The 23,011-nt window shown below is 44.2% G+C and overlaps 1 protein-coding gene across 1 annotated transcript; it reads left to right on the forward strand.

Moving 5' to 3' along the window:
• The first annotated feature begins 681 nt into the window (after nucleotides 1-681).
• LOC130406181 (sulfotransferase 2B1-like) lies at nucleotides 682-3,356 on the forward strand. The gene is made up of 6 exons (XM_056611616.1): nucleotides 682-875; nucleotides 1,434-1,642; nucleotides 1,997-2,123; nucleotides 2,281-2,375; nucleotides 2,596-2,776; nucleotides 2,874-3,356. Exons 1-6 carry the CDS (start codon nucleotides 722-724, stop codon nucleotides 2,981-2,983), a joined length of 876 nt encoding a protein of 291 aa, XP_056467591.1. The 5' UTR covers nucleotides 682-721; the 3' UTR covers nucleotides 2,984-3,356.
• The last annotated feature ends 19,655 nt before the right edge of the window (nucleotides 3,357-23,011 follow it).

The raw sequence follows: 23,011 nt of genomic DNA on the forward strand, positions 1-23,011 counted from the left end.
CTTAATGGTGTATGGCGTGGGCTGGGCATCATAGACACAGATGCATAGATTCACAATCTATTTGGCCCATTGTCTAAGATCACACCTCCTGCTAGAAAAAGCTCTGTAAATTCGCCCATAAATTGGGCTCCTACTCCACCCTCCTTCTGTGGAGACCTCAGACCGAAGAATGATTAATTTACAAAATGCCACACAAGGACATACGCTTGCCAAAGTTAAGTGAAAACGTGTTATTTTTGAAAGCTGGAACATCTCGTACAATCTGTACTAGTACTGAATGGCATCTCATTAGGTTGTAAAGCGGCCCTTCTGGTCTCTCTCTGTCCCCCAACATCTGGGGAATGATGCGTGGCTGAGGCCCGTCCTGCTGCCTCTTTACCAGTCTCATACCAATCTTCAGAAGACAGGGACGCCTCTGGTCACTAGCATAACGTCTAAGACACATTCACAGTGGGCTACCCAACGACTATAGATGACTATAACATGACAAATTCTAAAAATGTTGTCTTACAAGACAGAGATATCTGATATTTATTTTGTTGTTCATCTCTGGTTATGTACAGCCGGACCCCGGCCCAGTTTACTCTTGGATTAAGATTTTTCATTATCATCAGCAATTCATTGATTCAGTCATTTTATTAACCCTTCAGGACTGTAGATCAGTGACTGAATGCTTCTATAAAGTCTTTCACTGTGTGGTTGTCAACTACCATTCCTATCTATGCAGGTTGCAGATATGGCAGAAGAAGACCTGTATTTCGTGTACAGGGGTGTGTATTTGGTCAAACAGACTCATACCCCAGAGGGCCTAAAATACTACGATGAGTTCTCTTTCCGTCCAGATGACATTCTGATTGTTACTTATCCCAAGTCAGGTAAGGGCATTCCTGGATACCCAATGGAAGTAAATGGCGAATGATTGATGCATCAAATAGTAAGAAGCAGTTTTGCTAAATTAGTTTTAAAGTAGTATGCAGGTGGGAAGTTTAATAATTGGCATTTTAAATTGTTACACATTCATGTATATAACGTGGTGGTCGTTTTCATTGTGTTTAACATTCAAAAGCAGATGTTAACATTCATGGAAATTGAAATTCTGCTAATTACATGTTAATTAGCAGAATTAACATGGATTGAATCCTGCTAATTAACTTGTGTGTAAAAGTATATCAGATAAACTTTTATATGAAATTTAAATATTTTAAATATATTTTTGATGATTTTAGCATATTGTTGGATTTGAAGAGTTGTCCCGGTATTGAAAAGTAATCAAAGTAATATTCAGGATGGAGTATTCAACAGCACTATGGTATAAGCCAATACATCACAACCAGTTGTCCAATAAAAGCGCATGAATCAAATAAGACGACTGCAACAGGAAGTACACAACAGCACCTCAAACCCCACAATAACACCCTGCGTGATGCTTTCAGGGACAGTATGGATGCAGGAGATAGTACCTCTGATCCTGAGCCAGGGAGACCCAGTAGTGGTGGACACTGTGCCCAGCTGGTTCCGGGTCCCTTGGTTGGAGTCCGGAGCATTTATCCATAACCTGGAACAGAGACCCTCCCCACGTGTCTTCATTACTCACTTCCAGTACAACATGATGTCAACGGGCTTCCTCAAGGTCAAACCGAGGGTATGCTATACAGCTTGGAGCCATACATGTTCATTATGGAAAGATATAAACCAATGGAAATGTCCCTGTAAACTGCTATTTTTATATGTTTAACTATTTGTATGCTCAGACTTTATAATTTAGTCATTGAGCAGAAGTTCTTGCCTGCTAGGTGAATTGGTATGAGTAACAATCAAAATGTTATTGCTGAGGTAAAGCCACGTGTGTGTGTGTGTGTGTGTGTGTGTGTGTGTGTGTGTGTGTGTGTGTGTGTGTGTGTGTGTGTGTGTGTGTGTGTGTGTGTGTGTGTGTGTGTGTGTGTGTGTGTGTGTGTGTGTGTGTGTGTGTGTGTGTGTGTTTTTCTTTGTTATTTAGGTAATTTATGTGATGAGGAACCCGAAAGATGTATTCACTTCCTACTCTCACTTTAGTAGGATGACCTCCTACTTGGTTAGTCCAGGGACACAGACTGAATTTCTCCACAAATTTCTTGATGGAAAAGGTATACAGTATATGGATTGCTTGTGTATAGCGTTTGTTCACTTTTACCCTTTGTGTTTGTTTTCACTGCTTGGCTTAATATTTAATCCAGAGACAGGTATTCGGTCAACTTTGACCATTGCACATTCACGTAAACTTTTTTTCATCTCTAACCTTAGCGATTTTTGGCTCGTGGTTCGATCACGTGAAGGGCTGGCTGTCTGCTGCAGAACAGCAGCACATCATGCACATCTCCTATGAAGAGATGATCCTGGTAGGAAGACTGCAAATACAGCTCCATTAATCATGTACATTATAACAATCTAGATCAATCTTAGAACTTAAACTGGTTATATTTAATACTAATATAATAATCGTGACCCTTATAACACATAGTTAGATTATATATTGATAGATTCATATAGATGAAGATGGGGATGATGATGATAATTAATACTCTAGTCACTGTGCTTTGGTAACCTCTGTTGCTGTAGGATCTGGAGGCCTCTGTGACCCGGATGGCTCAGTTCTTGGACACACCTCTGGATTCTGAGATGATAAGGAAGATTACCGATCGATGTGTGTTTAAGAATATGAAAAAGAACAAGATGTCGAACTACTCCCTGATGCCAAGTAAAATAATGGACCAGAATGTGTCAGAGTTCCTCAGGAAAGGTAAGGGATTACTAAGAGCAGAAACACACATTTATGGTTGATCTTATCATTAGTCCTCAATACTTCTTCATCATTTATCATGTATCTTCTATTTCAGGTATTGCTGGAGACTGGAAGAATCATCTAACTGCAGCAGAAGCGGAATACTTTGATGAATTTTACCGAAAGCAAATGCAGGATGTAAAATACACATTTGTTTGGGATTAGTTTTGTGTGTTCTATCACGTCCTGGGGCAAAGCCAACCCATTGTAAAAGTACTATTCCTAATGGCCATGATTCATCATGATTTAAAATCACAATCAGCATTTCTTAGACGGAGACGATCTTGTCAGAAAACGCAAAAGTGGCGTTGCGTTCTCACTTTTTATTCAGTGTTTAACAGGCACTGTTCAACAGGCCCACCCAAAACTTTTCTTAAAAAAATAAAAAATAAGATAATATATAATGTATTTTTAATTTATTGTACGGCTCTTTTCAATGCTGTGGAACGAAAGTGTCAAGGGAAGTGTTTTTCCCTCTGAATCACGTCTTTGATATCACTCCGCATGTAGCCAGGTAATTCATCAACGCCAGCGTTTTCGGTTGCTAAGCAACGTAAACGTCTTATGCAGACTATTTCTCTGCTGATAATAGTAATAATAATAATAATACATTTAATTTAAAGGGCGCCTTTCAAGACACCCAAGGTCACCTTACAGAGCATAAAGTTATCATAAATCGTTTAAAAACAAGACATTGTGGAAAAATAATAAAAAATAAATAAATAAAACAAAAACAAGACAAAACAAACAATCAAGACAGTGATCAGTTAGACGTTGTGTGCGAGTTTGAACAGGTGAGTTTTGAGTTGTGACTTGAAGGTTGTAATGGTGTCTGACTGTTTTATGTGTGGGGGGAGGGAGTTCCAGAGCCTGGGTGCTGAACAGCTGAATGACCGGGCACCCATTGTAATGAGTCGTGATGTGGGGATACATAGTAGTCCAGCAGAGGTTGAGCGGAGGGAGCGGGAGGGAGTGTATTCTTGGAGGAGGTCGCAGAGGTAACTGGGGGCTAGGTTGTGGAGAGCTTTGTATGAGGAGTAGGGTTTTGTATTGGATGCGGTAGTGTACTGGGAGCCAGTGAAGTTGGATGAGGACAGGGGTGATGTGGTCAGATGATTTGGTGCGGGTGATGATCCGGGCGGCTGAGTTCTGAATGATCTGCAGTCTGTTGATGAGTTTGGTGGGGAGTCCGGTGAGTAGGGCGTTGCAGTAGTCTATGCGTGATGTGACAAATGAGTGAACTAGGATTTCAGTGCTGGATTGGGTCAGTGATGGGCGGAGTCTGGCGATGTTGTGGAGGTGGAAGAATGCAGTCCGGGTGATGTTGTGAATATGGGGTGCAAATGAGAGGGTGTTGTCCAGGATGACGCCGAGGCTCTTGAATTTGGAGGAGAAGGGTACTGGGAATCCATCGATGATTATGAGTGGAGCTGGGGTGTGTTGTGATTTGGTGATGGTGGATTTGGAGCCGATGAGCAGGGCCTCGGTCTTGTTTCCATTGAGTTTCAGGAAGTTCCTGCTCAACCAGCTCCGGATCTCTTCCAGGCATGTGATGAGGGAGGTGGGGGGGATGGCAGCGGTGGGTTTGGTGGAGATGTAGACCTGTGTGTCATCAGCGTAGCAGTGAAAATGGACCCCATGGTGACGGAGGAGTGTGCCCAGCGGGAGGAGGTAAGTGGTGAACAGGAGTGGACCCAAGACTGACCCCTGGGGGACTCCCAGTGAGATACCTGAACACCCAGACTTGTGGTTGCTTAGTTGAACAAATTGTTGACGGCCGATGAGGTAGGATGTGAACCAGGAGAGTGCAGCACCAGTGATCCCAATGCCAGTCAGGCGGTCCAGGAGCAGAGGGTGGGAGATGGTGTCGAATGCTGCGCTGAGATCGAGGAGGATGAGAATGGTGAGTAATCCAGAGTCGGCTGCACGGAGATGGTTGTTGGTGATTTTGACTAGGGCTGTTTCAGTGCTGTGTTTTGGACGGAAGCCAGATTGGAACGGTTCGTGGAGATTGTTTGTGTCAAGGTGGGACTGTAGTTGTGCGGCAACCACCCTTTCAAGTGTTCTGGAGATGAAAGGGAGATGGGCCAGTAATGGTTAAGGTCAGTTGGGTCAGCACCAGGTTTTTTCAGGATGGGAGTGATGGCAGCCAGCTTGAGAGTGGGGGGTACGGTACCAGTAGTGAGGGAGGAGTTAATTATGTTGGTGATCATGGGGGAGATGGACGGTAGACATGCTTTGACAAGGGAGGTGGGAAGAGGATCGAGCTGACAGGTGGTGGTTTTGGCTTTGCGGATGAGTTCTGAAACGGTCTGTTCTGTTACTGGGGTGAAGTCAGAGAGGGAGCTGATGAGAGGTTGGCCAGAGGTGATCATCCAGGGTGGGTCATCAGAGGGGGTGCGAGATGAGGCCAGTTGTTGGTGAATGGTGTTGATTTTAGAGCTGAAGAAGTCCAGGAATGCAGTGCATTGGGTGGTGGAAATGTCTGGAGGGAGGGTTTTAGGAGGCTGAAGTAAGTGGCTGACTGTTGAGAAGAGGACTCTGCTGTTGCCTGTACCAGTGTTGATGAGGTTGGAGTAGTATGAGGTTCTGGCAGTGGTGAGGGCATTCTTGTAGTGATGGAGGTGGTCCGAATACATTTGGCGGTGCACAGTGAGTTGAGTCTTATTGTAGAGTCGCTCCAGTCGACGACCAGTGGCTTTGAGCTGGTGCAGATGAGGAGTGAACCAGGGAGCAGTGTGGGTGAATGAGACTGAGCGGATTTTCAGGGGGGCCAGGGTGGTGAGGGAAGAGGAGAGGCAGTTATTGTAGTGAGTCACCAGGTCAGTCAGGGAGGAAGCTGGGGGAGGGTTGGGGTCAAGGGCGTAGGAGCCGGGGGGGACAGAGGGGACGTGTCCCCTCCAATTTTCGAGCCAGGCGCATTTGTCCCCCCCAAAAATTATACCGCAAAATATCTATATTTTTTTAAATATTTTACTCACTTGCTTTTATTTTGAAAGCGCAACACAACGTCTTGTCACCTGCCCCATGTATGGCAGCGCGCAGGGTTGGGGGCGGTTGGGAGTTATAAGGACTTCAGGCTGGAAACGCCTTCGAATCGCTGCCTAGAAGGCTAAGTTGCCTGCTTTCCATCGGGGACATAAGCGCCGCGGAACGGCTGCGCCGCTGTCACCGCTGCTGATCGCTGCCAGCCTGCAACTCTAATCGCGTGATCTCGTGATCTCGCGTGAATACGACAGCCATAAGCTGCCGCATCCCCTCAACGGCTCAGACTGTTTGAGATGCGGGTGTCTGCAGCTAACGCAACAGGTTAGAGCTGTTAAAATTAAAAGACAGCAGCAGAAGAGCAGAGAAGTTTTAGTGTCCTCCGCAGGCTCAAAACCTGGCTCCGGTCCACAATGTCTCAAAACAGACTCAACCATGTTGCTGTCTGTCATGTCCATCAGGATAGACTTGACTTACTGACAAGAAGTCAATTTGCAAGCATTTCGTGGCTGCAAATGACAGGAGAAGAAAACATTTTGGCTCTTTTGCCTAGGCCATTGTTTTTCAACCTTTTGTGTGTCACGGCACGTTTGACACTGTTGGATAACACTACAGTGCTATCTAGCTTTTATTTGTATCAGTTCTACACACTAATTTATATTTATCAGTTCATTACATCCATTCTAATGTCGTTTTCGTTTGCCTTCACACACCAATCAGTTAGTGTAAATGTTCGAATAATATCACATACTCGAGATTAAAAACAAGTTACATTTACGTTTACATTTAGGGCATTTAGCAGCCGCTTTTATCCAAAGCGACTTACGTACATTAAGACAAATAATTACTTATGACAAATAAGTACATTTGTCATAAGAAGTGCATCAATATATCGCTGTCGGTACAGAAAGGATGTTCATAGAACCGTTAGTGTATATGTTAAAATTCTTGATGCTGTTTTTCCCTTTAACCTTAACCTTTGCCTGTGTGTTCATTGAGGCATAAGATACAACTAAGAAAAGAAAAGGTATTCGGAAAATACGAATTCAAATTTAGATCAATATTTTTCACATGTTATTTATCAGTCTACAAAACTGTATGATAAGGCCTGCAATTAAATAATTGATTTGATATGTATCAGTTCAATACTGCCATTCAAAATGTGTCTTCCTTTACAAATGTATATTTTTAGAAGAATAAAATACATTTGTGAATGTTTTGCAGTGTAGTTCATTTATGACATATTTCTCTTCGAACCATCAATGGATCTGTCAGGTTTCCGATATGTGTCCCCTCCAATGTTAAACACGTTCCTACGCCCCTGGTTGGGGTAGGAGCTGATCAGGGTGGAGAGGTCTGTGGTGTTGATATGTTTGATGTTTCTGAAGGAGATGGTCCATTGTTCCTTGGTTTTGTGTAGAATGTCAAAAAGTACAGCTTTGTGGTCGGAGATGGGAAAATCAATGGCATCAAGATTAGTGGGAGTGATGTCAGTGCAGCAGATTAAATCCAGAATGTGACCTTTGTTATGGGTTGGGATGGTGACATGTTGTGTGATGCCAAGACAGTCCAGAAGTGATGTGAAGTCATTAGCAAAAGTACAGGATGGGTTGTCAATGTGGACATTGAAATCACCAAGGAGGATAACAGTGGGGGACATTGCACATACAGATGTAAGTAGTGATGAGAATTCATTGAGGAAAACAGCAGAGGGTTTTGTAGGTCTGTAAATGGTTTGGGGCCTGTGAGTTTTACAGCTAGACATTCAAAGGAGGAGTGATGGGGGACTGTGACAGTGGTGACTTTGATGTTATCACGGTGGAGGAGAGCGAGGCCTGATCAACAATTCGAATGGTAATTATAAAAAGACCCACCTTGTGAAGTTATATTTTTGCTTTGGCAACATAGCCGTGTAATAAGCGGCTTTTAAATGTGCAAAAATTGTCTAAATATGTATTGTTCAATTAAAAAAAAAAGGTGGTTAAGTCAAGGTTGATGTTTCGGCGCGAGTTCAGCAGACAGTTACAGACACACTAGCTCAAGCCTCCAAGTGATCTGAAAGTGTAAACATCATTCCAGTAAAGGACAATGCTGCAACCGTCGTTGTTTAGGTACCTTAAACGTACACGAACGGTCTCGGAGTCATACCTGCAACCAGGAGATGAAGGAGAGCTGAGATTCACAACACCTACATCTTCCTCTCTGCCACCCCAGGATGCTAGGGCGACCAGCGCCAATTCTATCGCCTCTGCCTCTGCCTCTAACCCGCGAGTGATGATAGCCCTGTGGATCTGTCTCCCGTGGATGAGCCCGCAACTCAACCAGTGCTTAAGTATCCAGTCACAGTGATGAGTGACAAAGCAAGGAGTTTCTCCAAAAACTGGTACAGCAGATACAATTTCCTTGAGTACAACATTAAGAAGGATGCAGCCTTCTGTAAGATGTGCAGGCACTTTGGTGAGCGGGGCAGGGAGGAGAAGTTTAGCCAGACTGGATACTGGGACTGGAAGCTCCTCAATCCCGCTGGTTTAAAGCACCAAGATAGAAAATCGCACACGATTGCGCTGGATAAATTTAACAATTACAGGCTGTCAATGTCTGAGCGTGGCTCTTTCATCCATCAACTCAACAACACAGATGGCAGACAGGGTGAAATAATAGTGAGGGATTAGACGAGTGTCTTTGGGTGGAACTCTGCGTACATACGGTGACGCAAAAGTGTGTGAAACTGGATGTAGTATGCATGCCAGGTGGCTTGTTTGCCTGTACTGCATATGGATGTGACATAAACGCGTACGCGACGAGAGCCAGAATGAGCAGATCAGAGCCCACTTGTGTGACGCATACCAAGAGGCCAGATATGTCCTTGGCGACTGGGGAGGCGTCTGGCTCATGTGAGGAGCAATTGATTCACGTATCAATTCTAGAGATACGTTTCATCTATCTCAAAACACACAAATGCTTGAACTGATGAAACAGCAACACTTTTCGTGTTTGCTGAGCTTTTATTCCAAAATAATAATTTCAAACTTTGCTAATTTTATTAGCAAAGTTTGAGAGACCGCGCCATTCGGCGCGGTCTCTCGTGTTGTACGACGGTGGCGGTTGTAACCCGAGAGCGGGAAAAACCGGACGCTGAGTCGCCGAAGACGTCATCCATGGAGGACGATGGCATCATCGACGCCGACGACGACGCCTCCATGGACGACGTCTTCGGCGACTCGGCGTCCGGTTTTTCCCGCTCTCGGGTTACAACCGCCACCGTCGTACAACACGAGAGACCGCGCCGAAGGGCCGATCTCTTCGGGGAGATCATGGGTGAGGCGGCGGCCATCAAAGGGATTCCCATGCCGGCCCTGCCTCTCGCCCCCGTATCTGACGATATGCAGGGCGAGTGCTTTCGCACCCCATCTTCTTCCCGGCGGGTTACCCAGTGCCCCTTGTTCCCGCCTGTGCAGCACTTGTTTACTGCTGCAGGTGGGGACCCTTCGACCCTGAATGCTCCGGTAAGATCCTACATGGATTTCACCAACGTGGAGGGGTGGGCCGATACTCAGGCGAGGGGGATCCCTCGCCTGGAGCCTCCCCTGGCAGCGCTTCTCTGTCCGGGCGCCGGATGGCGCCCTAACGAAAAGCCGCTGCCCCCCGACCGTCTCCAGAAGCAGATTGTCGGCCTAACGGACAGGCTGTTCATTTGTGCCTCTCAATCTGCGGCGGCGGTCAACAACATCGCCCTGCTCTCCTCTGCCATGGTCTCCTTGTCGGCTGACAGGGAGGCCTACGGCCCGGAGGAAGCCGCGAGATGGCTGGCGGTTTCCCGCTTTTCCAGCGCCATCCTCCAGCTATGCCAGGCGTTAGCCGTTTCGGCCGGCCGGCATATGGCGTGGGCTACCATGATTCAAAGGGTCATATGGCTCTCCCACACTGCGGTGCCGGAACGAGAGCAGGCCAGCCTCGTCCAGGGTCCACTAGCGCCGGATGGCCTATTTGGTCCCCGGTTCTCCGCGGTGCTTGCGCACCAGCAGTCAGTCCGTGAGAATCGTTCCCGGTTCGGGGCGATTCTCACGGGCTCCTCCCACCAGCAGGCTGGGAGGAAGGTCCCAGCGTTCCAGGGGGCCGCCTCCGACCCCAGCCCCGGTGCAGCAGCAGCAGCAGCCGCAGCCGCCGCAGACGGGGAGAGCAGCGCCACGGACCGGGAAGTTCCGGAAGCTTGCTCCTACTTTTTCTTTCCCTATTAAAGAAAAAAGTAAAGACCGTTCGGCCGAACGGCAGTACATGGTACCTAAAGAGCGATATTCCCTAGGCCACCTGCGTCCTACGCTTGTGGTGCGTTCCTCCATTTTGCCTCTTTCCCCCTCTCAGCCCGGTGGCTGTAGGGTGGCGGTCGGACGGCGTGTTCACATGGCCTCTGGTTCACCTGCTTCTAAGAAGCGGTGTTTCCTTGGAGCCTCGTGGACGGATCAGAGACTCGTTGCACGAGCCCGTGGACACCCCTCCCTTCAACAGTTTGTGGGAGGTGAGGAGACGGGTCCGCGCGCTGTGGCTACAGCCTGCGGACAGCGCATGCGCACAGGTGCGGCGGCCGGACGGCTCGCTCCCTGTTCAGCGGGCACGAGCGCGACGTCTAGACAGCTCGTTGTTTTTACAGCGGCTGGTTCTGGTACGTCTCCTACGCTCGCTGAGCCTCCTCCCTTTCATGGGAAGGAAGAGGAGGAGGAATACGGGTTATTCCTGGACGGTCTTCCTCAGCTGTCGGCTCGCCCTCTCTCCGACCGCTATGCGTGTTGGCAAGAGCGGTGCGTTCTGCCATCGTGGTTGGACACCACGTTGAGATGGGGCCATCCCATACAGTTCAAGCGTCGTCCCCCACCCTTTATGGGGTTGGTGGAGACCACGCTACGGGATCCGGCTGCGAGCACGGCTCTGGCAGCAGAGGAGGCACGTCTCTCTCTAAGCAGCGGTTTTCTCACTGGATATGTGAGGGTGTTTGCTTAGCCTACTCTCGGCAGGGCTTGGCGCCACCGTTGGGCGTTAAAGCTCACTCCACACGGCGCGTGGCCGCTTCAACGGCTCTACTCAAGGGCTTTTCGGTGGAAGACATCTGCGCGACTGCGTCTTGGTCTTCCCCCGGCCCCTTTGTCCGTTTTTACATGTTAGACATGTCCAGGGGCTCACTCGGCAACTCTGTGCTGGAGTCCGGGACCCCTTTTACGGCTTAAGAATATAGACATGTTCTTTAAAGCGGCGTGGTTGGATTTCCTCTCGCCGGCTGGCGAGTTGGACGACTACCAGTCTTACTCTCCCACCTTTTTTCAAATGAAAAACAGGCTAGGGGTTTTTTCTATTGGCCCGCCAATTGTCAGGTGGTTTTGTTTGCCACTAGTATGGAGTAACCCCTGACTGCAGCCCGCAGATCGAGGAGGAGCTAAATGTGGGCGGGGTTAAACGTTTAACCCCGCCCAAATTTAAGGAAAATTCCGCGCAGCATCATGGACTCAGACAGAAATACGTTCTCCCGCTTTCTGCAGAACTCAAGTGCCCCTGACTTCAGCCCGCAGATCGAGGAGGAGCTAAATGTGGGTGGGTCTAAACGTTTAACCCATGGTTTTACCCTCTCAGGCGCCATCTGGTGGCGGAGATCCGGCAGCACATTCTCAAACATCAATACAGCACAGCACAGCACACAGCACGATGACTTACTGTTCGTGTATAATGTACACGAACAGAGAGCGGCAACTTACCTCTAGGCAGAAAAGCGCGCAGTATCATGGACTCAGACGGAAATACGTTCTCCCGCTTTCTGCAGAAAGCGGGAGAACGTATTTCCGTCTGAGTCCATGATGCTGCGCGGAATTTTCCTTAAATGTGGGCGGGGTTAAACGTTTAACCCGGCCCACATTTAGCTCCTCCTCGATCTGCGGGCTGCAGTCAGGGGCACTTGCTAGTATGGCACTCCCGCCGTTTCTTTAAAATAAGAAACGGCCGAGAGAGACCCCTTATTGGAGAGACGGATTCCATAGCTCCGCCCCCGGTGGTAGCGGACCTAATGGAAACCGTGTTGCTCTGGTTTTTATTTTCCTTTTCATGGGTTCCATGAAGCACGGATTAGAGCCGGAGTCTTTACAGACTCACTTTTTTCTCTCTTGATCATTGCCTTGCTTGATCTAGGAGGAATTTGTTTTTTATTAAGCTGTTGTGTTTTACACTTCCTTGGCTTTTTGAGTCTTAATGTGCTCTGGTGACTTAAGTCGTTTTGACTGGGGTCCAGCATGAGTACATTGATCGGGCTCCGCTCGCAGCTTCACCTTAGCCCATAAGGCGAAGCCTAGACGGCATAGCCTACATGAAATAGAACGATAGTTATGTTATTATAACTCTAGTTCTATGATTGTAGGCGTAGCCGTCTAGTTTCCCACCTGCTGTACCCTCCAAATCAGGGATGGGCAATTTCATGATAAAGAGGGCCACATTTTTTATCATAACCATCGGAGGGCCACATGACTGCACACTTCAACTAAACGTGAGCTGAGAGAAGCTACATAATTTTGAATTTGGTAGATGATTTCCTGTATTCTGGTGCATTTTGGCGATGGCCACTACCTAAAAAATCGTCCAGAATCATAACCTATGTACGGTATGTTAATTGAACCAACATACATTAATTTCATGTTTTCCATGCTCAAACAGCCACATGAATGGTCAGTATTTTTATCAGTGCAAAGGGCTCACATACATCATCATTCAAAGAAGTCAAAAAACTGAAAAACAGTGGCCCAACATTAAGTGCAACAACTCAATGAACTCAAACCCAACAAACAGTTGTAGTAGTTGTAGTGGCGACTTAAGTGGATCTTTAATGACTGATATCGCTTCTAAGCAAACTAAACGCATGGGTTTGCCTTTGAATTCTATGAATTCTTCTCATCTTTCTTGAACGAGTTTTCTGTAACTCGATCAATTATTATTATTATTATAATTTTATTTATTTATTTATTTTTACATTATGTGCGGGCTGAGTGGGCATGAGGGCCGCGGGCCGCATGCCCGCGGGCCGCCAGTTGCCCATCCCTGCTCCAAATGCTGAAAGAAAAGCGTGGAGGATGAGCGACGGTATACACCGGGTTATATAGAGACACGATACCGTGGGAAATGTGGGCGGTGCCCACGCTGATTGGTGCATAGTTTCAATTTTCAGACAAGCCCATAAGGCGAAGCCTAGACGGCTACGCCTAGAACTAGAGTTATAATAACATAACTATCGTTTTGAAACTCCTAAACAACCTATTGGTTGCTCTCGGCTGACGTACATTCCAATCACATTCTTGTCATCGGCCGAGCACTGCCAATCACGCACAGCCCGGTGAACGGCACATGTACATCCTTCGTCCCTCCCTTATCCCCATGTGGGTGTTGGCGGATGGGGGAGTCTGGGCGGTGGACTGCGACGGTATGATAGTTGTCTGACCCCTTGGAATGTACTGACTTACATTCCAATCACATTCTTGTCATCGCCAGAGCACTGTCAATCACGCACAGCCCGGTGAACGGCACATGTGATTGGAATGTACGTGAGCCGAGAGCAACCAATAGGTTTAGAGCTAAATGGTCCCGCCCCCAGGAACGTTTTTTTTTTCTTCAGACTTTGACTATCAGGAGTTTCAAAACGAATGCGCGACAGAACACTGCCAATATTCACGTGACTCAAAGCTTGCGCCTGTGTGGTCAAATCTCTGAAAAGTCAGTGCCGAAAATTCAGTTCTGAAAAAATACATTGCAATGGCGTAAACGTACACCTTTACAAGTTTTTAAAAATAAATATTCAACCTTTCAAAACTTATATCTCAAAGTATGAACACCTGTTTGCAGAATCCCATAATTTAGTCGCGTATCACCTTCATTACGCCGTAAAAAACGCAGTAAAATGTAAAAAAAACTGCGTATTTTACGCCGTCATGCGTAAAAAAGTGCTGCTTTTTACGCCGCAATTAAGCCTTTCAAGAGCGCGCGTAAAAAGCGCAGTTTTGAACATCATACCGCGCATAAAATACGGCGCGTTTGTGCACATCACAACGGCGTAAAAAAATACGGCGTTTCTCTAGTATGCTAATAATCTCCGCCCTTCTTTTCTCTCAGCTAATGCATTTGAAGTGTTTGCGCCCAATCGCTGACCAAGACAAGCAGACCAAATCAATTCAGCACAGATCTGCATTGAGGATTTCTCCTCTCATTTGGCGTTAGTTGTAGCGTCATTTAGATATATATATTAGTAAATGCAGATGTAACAGTGTGGTCACCGTGGCCCAATCGATAGAGACGCTTGATCTGTAGGCAGGAGGTTGTCGGATCAAAGCCTACGAAAGCCTATGAAATGAATAGACTAATAAGAATTATTCAAATATTAAAACACGATTGATTAGGCCTATAGCCGACATATCAGCCCTAATCCTGAACGCACCGTGCGTACATTTTAAATGGCGTTTTCCCCGACAGACAGACACTTTATTTACCCCAAACTAACTTTCATAATCCAGCAGGTTACACAATACAAATAACTCTTACACAAATACAGACAGCCTATACAGTAGGCTAATATAGCGACCACCTCAGCAAAAGGTAAAATGTAAAAAGAAGATATAAGCTCAATTTAAAATACAGATGCTGTAGCCTACATAAAAATACAGATGCCACATGAAATATGAAAATAGGATACAATGTATAATTATGCAAAACTAGGAACTAGGCTATAATGAGAATACTTGGTTACAGCTGTGCAAAATGAAATTTGTTATATGGAAAGATTTTTGTCTATGGAATGATCCAGTCACTTTACTGCCACACATTGTGTGTGTCAGTAAAGTGATAGAATATAGGAGGTATAAGAATCCGTGTATGGTTCGTTCTTTGAATATTCCGATTTAAAACAAAATCAGGAAAAACTATTAACAGGATTGTTTTTTGGTTTTTCTGATTTGGTTTTAAAACTGAAAAAGGGCAAAAGGAATAAACAAATAAACGGCATTTGTGTTTGTGTGTTGGTTTTTTAAACCCAAAACAGAAAAACAAAAATAGATACATGCATATAGGCTACACCAGAAGGCAGAACGCAGCGAAGAAAAAAGATCCAACCACCTTAATCAGCAATAGACTGTCTAATTATATTTAGCCTTAGTTATGGCCGCACTTGAACGTGGTGATTTTATTCGTGAACTATTTGACACTGGAAAGACACACGACGCGATCAGTACCGCTCTAAAGCAATCTGGTGCCCCGAAGTGCTCCGTTATGACGGTGAGGAGGTTCCGTGTGGAGCACAACCTTCAAAGAAGAATTCTAGTTTCCGATTTAGTTTCAGATCGTCCACTCGCAGAAGTCGCCGGCTCCCATGGGAAACAATAAAGCTGGCCATTGTAGAATGTGAGAGACTCGATGGAACGTTTGAAACGTCTTTATATGTATTTTTATTTATTTTTTAAAACAACCTCTTGCCTACAGAGCAAGCGTCTCTATCGATTGGGCCACGGTGACCACACTGTTGTAACTGGATTTACTAATATATATCTATATGACGCTACAACTAACAACAAATGAGAGGAGAACTCCTCAAAGCAGATCTGTGCTGGCTGAACTGATTTGGTCTGCTTGTCTTTTTCAGCGATTGGGCGCAAACACTTCAAACGCATTGGCTGAGAGAAAAAAAGGGCGGAGATTATTAGCATACTAGAGAGACGTCGTATTTTACGCCGCTGAGATGTGCACCAACGCAGCGTATTTTACGCGCGGTTTGATGTTCAAAACAGCGCCTTTTACGCGGTCTCTTGAAAGGCTTAATTGCGGCGTAAAAAGCGGCGTTTCTTTGCGCATGACGGCGTAAAATACAGCGTTTTTCTACATTTTACAGCGTTTTTTACGGCGTAATGAAGGTGATACGCGACTAAATTATGCCGTTTTCTGGCGGGGATGGCTTGCCATAACGAAGAGCCTGGGCACTTCCTATACGCCCCATTGTACCGATCTTGGTTGTAGTTCCATTAGACATCCACTGGGGGTGATCGCGGGCGAGTCCAGATTGAATGGGAGTCTATGGGGCTAGACGGCTGATTATGCCTCTTTCACCTTCTTGGCGTTGAAATATCGCAAATTTTATTGTAGTCCGCAAGTTCAATATAGATTATAGTTCAAAAGTCAAATGAATGAGTACTTATATCCTTTCGATTTCTTACAGTTTGGGCCGTTGTTGGCCATACACGCTAGCATTCTGCTAATGAATGCTGATTGGTCAGGGACGGACTTGCGACCGATTACGACCAGAGACCCCTCTTGACGGCATCTGAAGCTGAAGCACGGTGTTAACTTCGACTTTCCGTCAAAGTTAATTTTTGCGTACTGTATTTATATTTTCCTGCAGGCCCTTTTATTTTTTAGATAGTATGTATGGTGAAAGTACATGGGTATAAATGGAATTTCTTCCATTTCTTGTGTTCAATGTTCAATGTGTTATGGTAGGTACGGTATGACCACCTTAAATAATACAGTCAATGTCCCGCTCAATATCATTTCATCTGTCATTGTCTATTTTTCGTTTAAAAAAGAAATGCCTCGTAAATGTGCAATGATAAACTGCACTAACAGTGGAAACGGATTGTCTCTCTTTTCGTTTCCCAAGTACAGAAAAAGGTAACGTTCTTGCTTGCTCCTGTATGAATGGTCCTAGGCTACCTGAGGCTGCCCCTGGTAAGAAAAGTTGCGCTGGAGCCCGGGTAATATCGCACATGGCTTATTCAAGTTGCGCTCTAGACATTCTCTAAAGTGTCGAGACTCAAGCACTTAACCTACCTTAACCGATTGTTCCATACAACTTGTTAGTTAACGATTTAACAACTTCAACATCTGCTATTACAGTCGTTATTTTTTGTAGGACTTGGGCTAATGACCTTGCACAGAGGGAAAACCATCTACACCACTTGTCATTGATTTCTATGCATTCACTGATCTTTACAGATGGGTTTGTTTTAAGCCATTGAATATAATTGCTCTGCCCTGCAACATATTATAAGCTACACATGTTTGTTAAATGAGAAATATGGTCTGGGTCACATTGAAACAGTAACAGTTGTATAACAGTAATTATACAAACATTATACCAACATTGCAACAGGCAAGTTTATTCAAACATCACACTAACAAGAACACAATAAGAACAGTAACTAATAGTAACTAATAAAAAAAAAGAGAAATTATTTAACAACACTGAACATACTGAACAGAGGCAGGGGAAAAGGACAGAGGAAGAAGACTTGTCCATTGTCACAGCATCAAAGTCCAACTGTAGAGATCAAGAAAGGAAGAGGCATGAGGAGGAGTACAACAGAACACTGCTCTCTAGGAGATTGTTTACTGAGGTAAACTAAAATGATGCAGTCTTAAAATTATGATTCTAATCCAGGTTTCTAATTCAGCAGAAAGAAATGGCTCATAATCATTACTAAAAAAAAAGCTTTATCATTGCCACTAGTGAGGATTAGAAAAAACACTCTCTGTAAGTAACATACATAATGTAAAACATTCGCGCATTTCTTTTTTTTACATTAGCTCAATAAACTCTGTAACTAGTGTATTAAGCAAAAAAAAGCCTTACCTCCAACAGCTGGTGTTATCGTGAGAAAAGGGAATGATGCGCAAGTGCCGAAGTACTTCAGAAACTGCCGTAAAACAGTACCTCTGACAGTATGACAATGTGTGACGTCATCGCATGTTTTTAACGCCTTTTTAGAACAGATACGTGACCTTAAAAAATGCAATATTCAGCTGAGTTTATGATCTTAGCCCCACCTTTTGAACGCAACTTTCAAATTACTTGACAAAAAATTACATTGTGAGAAAAGTGGATTCTGAGGATAAAACCCCATTGGCCCCCATTCATTCTGGACTCGCCTGCGAGCGCAGCGCGTGGTCAGAGATTATTACTGCAACCAGTCCAGAAAACCGGAACTAACCAGCGAGTGCCCATTCTCCTCATATTAGACATTCTCTTATTTTACGCCGTTGTGATGTGCACAAACGCGGCGTATTTAACGCGCGGTTTGATGTTCAAAACTGCGCTTTTTATGCACGCTCTTGAAAGGCTTAATTACGGCGTAAAAAGCGACGCTTTTTTGCGCATGACGGCGTAAAATAAGGCGTTTTTCTACATTTTACGGCGTTTTTTACGGCGTAATGAAGGTGATACACGACTAAATGATGCCGCTTTCTGGTGGGGATGGCTTGCCATACGGTAGGCTCTTGTACATACGTCATCACGTCGTAAGTAACACGTCATCACCAAGCGTCCGCTGCATGCACCATAATAAAGTCTGCCGCCAGTCAGAGTTTTAACAACAACGGACAACAACACAGAGAACACAGTTCGCACTTTTCTGAGTCTGTTGCTTATTGCTTATACGTTTCAAACGTTCCATCGAGTCTCTCGCATTCTACAATGGCCAGCTTTATTGTTTCCCATGGGAGCCGGCGACTTCTGCGAGTGGACGATCTGAAACTAAATCGGAAACTAGATTTCTTCTTTGAAGGTTGTGCTCCACACGGAACCTCCTCACCGTCATAACGGAGCACTTCGGGGCACCAGATTGCTTTAGAGCGGTACTGATCGCGTCGTGTGTCTTTCCAGTGTCAAATAGTTCACGAATAAAATCACCATGTTCAAGTGCGGCCATAACTAAGGCTAAATATAACAGTCTATTGCTGGTTAAGATGGTTGGATCTTTTTTCTTCGCTGCGTTCTGCCTTCTGGTGTAGCCTATATGCATGTATCTATTTTTGTTTTTCTGTTTCGGGTTTAAAAAACCAACACACAAACACAAATGCCGTTTATTTGTTTATTCCTTTTGCCCTTTTTCAGTTTCAAAACCAAATCAGAAAAACCAAAAAACAATCCTGTTAATAGTTTTTTCTGATTTTGTTTTAAATCGGAATATTCAAAGAACGAACTATACACGGATTCTTATACCTCCTATATTCTATCACTTTACTGACACACACAATGTGTGGCAGTAAAGTGACTGGATCATTCCATAGACAAAAATCTTTCCATATAACAAATTTCTTTTTGGATAGTCATTGCACAGCTGTAACCAAGTATTATAGCCTAGTTCCTAGTTTTGCATAATTATACATTGTATCCTATTTTCATATTTCATGTGGCATCTGTATTTTTATGTAGGCTACAGCATCTGTATTTTAAATTGAGCTTATATCTTCTTTTTACATTTTACCTTTTGCTGAGGTGGTCGCTATATTAGCCTACTGTATAGGCTGTCTGTATTTGTGTAAGAGTTATTTGTATTGTGTAACCTGCTGGATTATGAAAGTTAGTTTGGGGTAAATAAAGTGTCTGTCTGTCTGTCGGGGAAAATGCCATGAAAAATGTACGCACGGTGAGTTCAGGATTAGGGCTGATGTAGCATATGTCGGCTATAGGCCTAATCAATCGTGTTTTAATATTTGAAGAATTCATATTAGTGTATTCATTTCGTAGGCTACAGAAATCTGAAAATAAATGGATTTGATCCGACAACCTCCTGCCTACAGATCAAGCGTCTCTATCGATTGGGCCACGGTGACCACACTGTTACAACTGCATTTACTAATATATATATCTATGTGACGGTACAACAGCAGATCTGTGCTGAACTGATTTGGTCTGCTTGTCTTGGTCAGTGATTGGGCGCAAACACTTCAAATGCATTAGCTGAGAGAAAAGAAGGGCGGAGATTATTAGAATACTAGAGAAACGCTGTATTTTACGCCGTTGTGATGTGCACAAACGCGTCGTATTTTACGTGCGGTATGATGTTCAAAACGGCGCTTTTTACGCGCGCTCTTGAAAGGCTTAATTGCGGCGTAAAAAGCGGCGCTTTTTTGCGCATGACGGTGTAAAATACGCATTTTTTCTACATTTTACAGCGTTTTTTACGGCGTAATGAAGGTGATACGCGTCTAAATTATGCCGTTTTCTGGCGGGGATGGCTTGCCATACCATTGTTCTCTGGCCACGGCCCGTACTGGCCGTGGCCGTCGCAACTGTGGCCTGGCCACGGTAGGCTCTTGTACATACGTCATCACGTCGTAAGTAACACGTCATCACCAAGCGTCCGCTGCATGCACCATAATAAAGTCTGCCGCCAGTCGGAGTTTTAACAACAACGGACAACAACACAGAGAACACAGTTCGCACTTTGCTGAGTCTGTTGCTTATTTGGATGTATGTTTACCGTTTGATGGTAAAGAAGACTCGTCGCCTTTATTATGTCCGTGGTGGTCGCATGGACTATACGTCATCCAGCTCAGGTTGCGTAGCCGTGCGTGTGCGCGTGTCGGCTCATTAGCATCTGTACCGTAGCGGCCCATACCGTAGCAGCACACCTCTCCCAAGTGGCCAAATTGGCCTGGCCTGGCCAGACTGGCCACACTCACACTGGCAGATTTGAGCATGGTTAGGTGTGAAAACGGCCACGGCCAGATGGCCTAGTGTGAGTGCACCCTAAATGATGCCGTTTTCTGGCGGGGTTGGCTTGCCATAGCCCCTGACTGCAGCTCGTAGATCGAGCATGGACATAATAAAGGATGGACCACGGACTGGAAAATGGCCGCCCATTCATTCCTATACAAACTGCTCAGTGGCGCAGGGTAACATACAGGAGCGATTTGCTTCCGCGTTATGGGGCCAAGACAGGTGGCCTAGTCCGTGACGTACCGGATGCAGAGATCTTCTTCTTCTTCTTGTTTAGTGGCGGATCATAGTTTTTCCCCATATACCGCCACCTACTGGACTACTACACAGGAGTGTGTGACAAGGACGTTGGCAAATGATACTTTAAATCATAAAAAATAAATTCAAAGAAAAAACCAAACTAACGAAACAAAATAAACAAAATAAAACAAACTAACAAAAGAAATGAATAAATAAATATAAAAAATATATATACTTAAGGTTAAATTCCTCTAATTAGGTTAGTATCTTTTAGCTAATTTATCAGCAATTTCATTGCCATATATTCCATGGTGGGCTGGAATCCAACAGAACTGAATAACTAAACCAAGGCTTATAATATTTAAAAGAAGATTACCTCTATCACCAAATCTTCACGTATTGAATTATCTGTTATAAAACTTTGTAGTACTGCCACAGAGTCAGTACATATCACTGATCTAAGAGGTTTAGTATCTACAACCCATCTAAGAGCGGTTATTATTGTGGCCATCTCGATTGAGGACACTGATAAAGTCACCCACTCTATATCCATATCCTTTTTCAAATTCTGGAATATATATGCCAATACCACATTGTCTTTGGATCTTTTGAATAAATGGATCAATACATGATGAATCACAATGATCGCAAGCAGAGGACCGTGAGAGTTATTGAGCAGCAGATGAACCAGTCCAAAAATCGGACACGTTAACGGAGCACTGAACTAGGCCCTCTCGGATGCCATTTGTTTCACTACGACTCCTTTCAGCTGAACACCCCTCTTCCCCAGCGAGATAACGGCTAATAAAACGCTTGAGGTGGCGTTTTGAAAAGAAAAAACTTAATTTTTTTTAGGACATGGCATGAAGGTAATTATGAGCCTTTGATTGATATCCAGACATTTTTTGCGGAGACACATTCCTGTTCCCCACTTGTATTGGTTTGGACGGCGATATCTACTTCTGGGCCACATGAAATGATGGACCCCCGTCCACAGCCAGCCTAAACAGCTGCAATACCAGGCTTGGCCTCTGAGCACTGGTGGATTGTGGAAGTATGCACTGCTCCTGGGGGCCTGGAGATCGAGGAGGAGCCTAAATTTTCCCTAAATGTGGGCTGGCCTAAACGTTTAACCCATGGTTTCACCCCCTCGGGCGCCATCTGGTGGCGGAGATCCGGCAGCACATTCTCAAACGTCAATACAGCACAGCACAATGACTTAATATGGAAAAAGCTTCATGCATTTGATAGACTTAGAGATTCCTACTTTTAACTTGTCAAATGACTTTTTTTTACCATGAAAAAAAAAATACATATATATAAACCATAGCATTATATATATATAGAGAGAGAGAGAGAGAGAGAGAGCTGTCAGTTAAACGCGTTATTAACGGCGTTAACGCAAACCAATTTTAACGGCGTTAAAAAAATTATCGTGCGATTAACGCAATGGTTTTATTTAAAATAAATAAAAAAAACTTTTTTTTTTTTTTTTTTCTTTGGCTCAAAACATAAAAGTAGTAGCCTGACTGCTATGTTCAAATGACATTTGTTCAAAGCAGTCGTTTAATTGCACTATAGGCTCTTTTTTTGTATCGTCCTGTTTTGATCAGTATATGCCAATGTTGTTATTAATAAAAAATCATTTGCACAAGGCAAGCCGATGCACTTCACCATGCTGATAAGATAATTAAAATGAGAAGAATTCTGGGACAAAAAAATCAAGGGATATTTAGCATAGAAAAATAATTTGCGATTAAACGCGATTAATCGTGAGTTAACTATGACATTAATGCGATTAATCACGATTAAATATTTTAATCGCTTGACAGCTCTAATATATATATATATATAATGCTATGGTTTACATATATGTATTTTTTTTTTTCATATGTATTTTTTTTTTCATCTTTCATTCATATATATATATAAACCATAGCATTTCCATAAGAGTATAGACACATATTATTTTGTACACTCAATTATATTAGTCAAATAAACCAAAGACAGAAGACTTTGCATCAATGATTTTTATTTTCACCCCAGGCAAAAAATGTTTGATCTGCAAAGAAAAAAAAAAAAATGTTTTAGCCTAGCCAAATACATTCCTTAAGCTTCCAGAAATGTTTAATAATGGCAAGTATCAGGGTATTTTTTCTGGCCCATAACAAGCAACCCTGTTCCCGGTTTCCAGTTCTGTCAATTTCCCAGCGTCTAGAAAGGAAACGGATTGCGGTTCTTATAGGCACAATAACAATTAAGATTTAGTCTAGCAATAGTTGACTACAAGACTAATTAATAACTAGACCTCTCACCTGTAGCCCTCCTTGCACTCGTCGCCGTTTTCTGTGCTGCAATCGGTCTTCTTCAGACCTTAGTGATTTAATAACAACATACATTCACTATGAAAACATTAATGTTGGTCTGTTGAAAGTGAGTAAAACTGTTTTTTTGTGATTTGA

Source organism: Gadus chalcogrammus, chromosome 16 (assembly GCF_026213295.1).
Source record: "Gadus chalcogrammus isolate NIFS_2021 chromosome 16, NIFS_Gcha_1.0, whole genome shotgun sequence".
Classification (NCBI taxonomy): Eukaryota; Metazoa; Chordata; class Actinopteri; order Gadiformes; family Gadidae; genus Gadus; species Gadus chalcogrammus.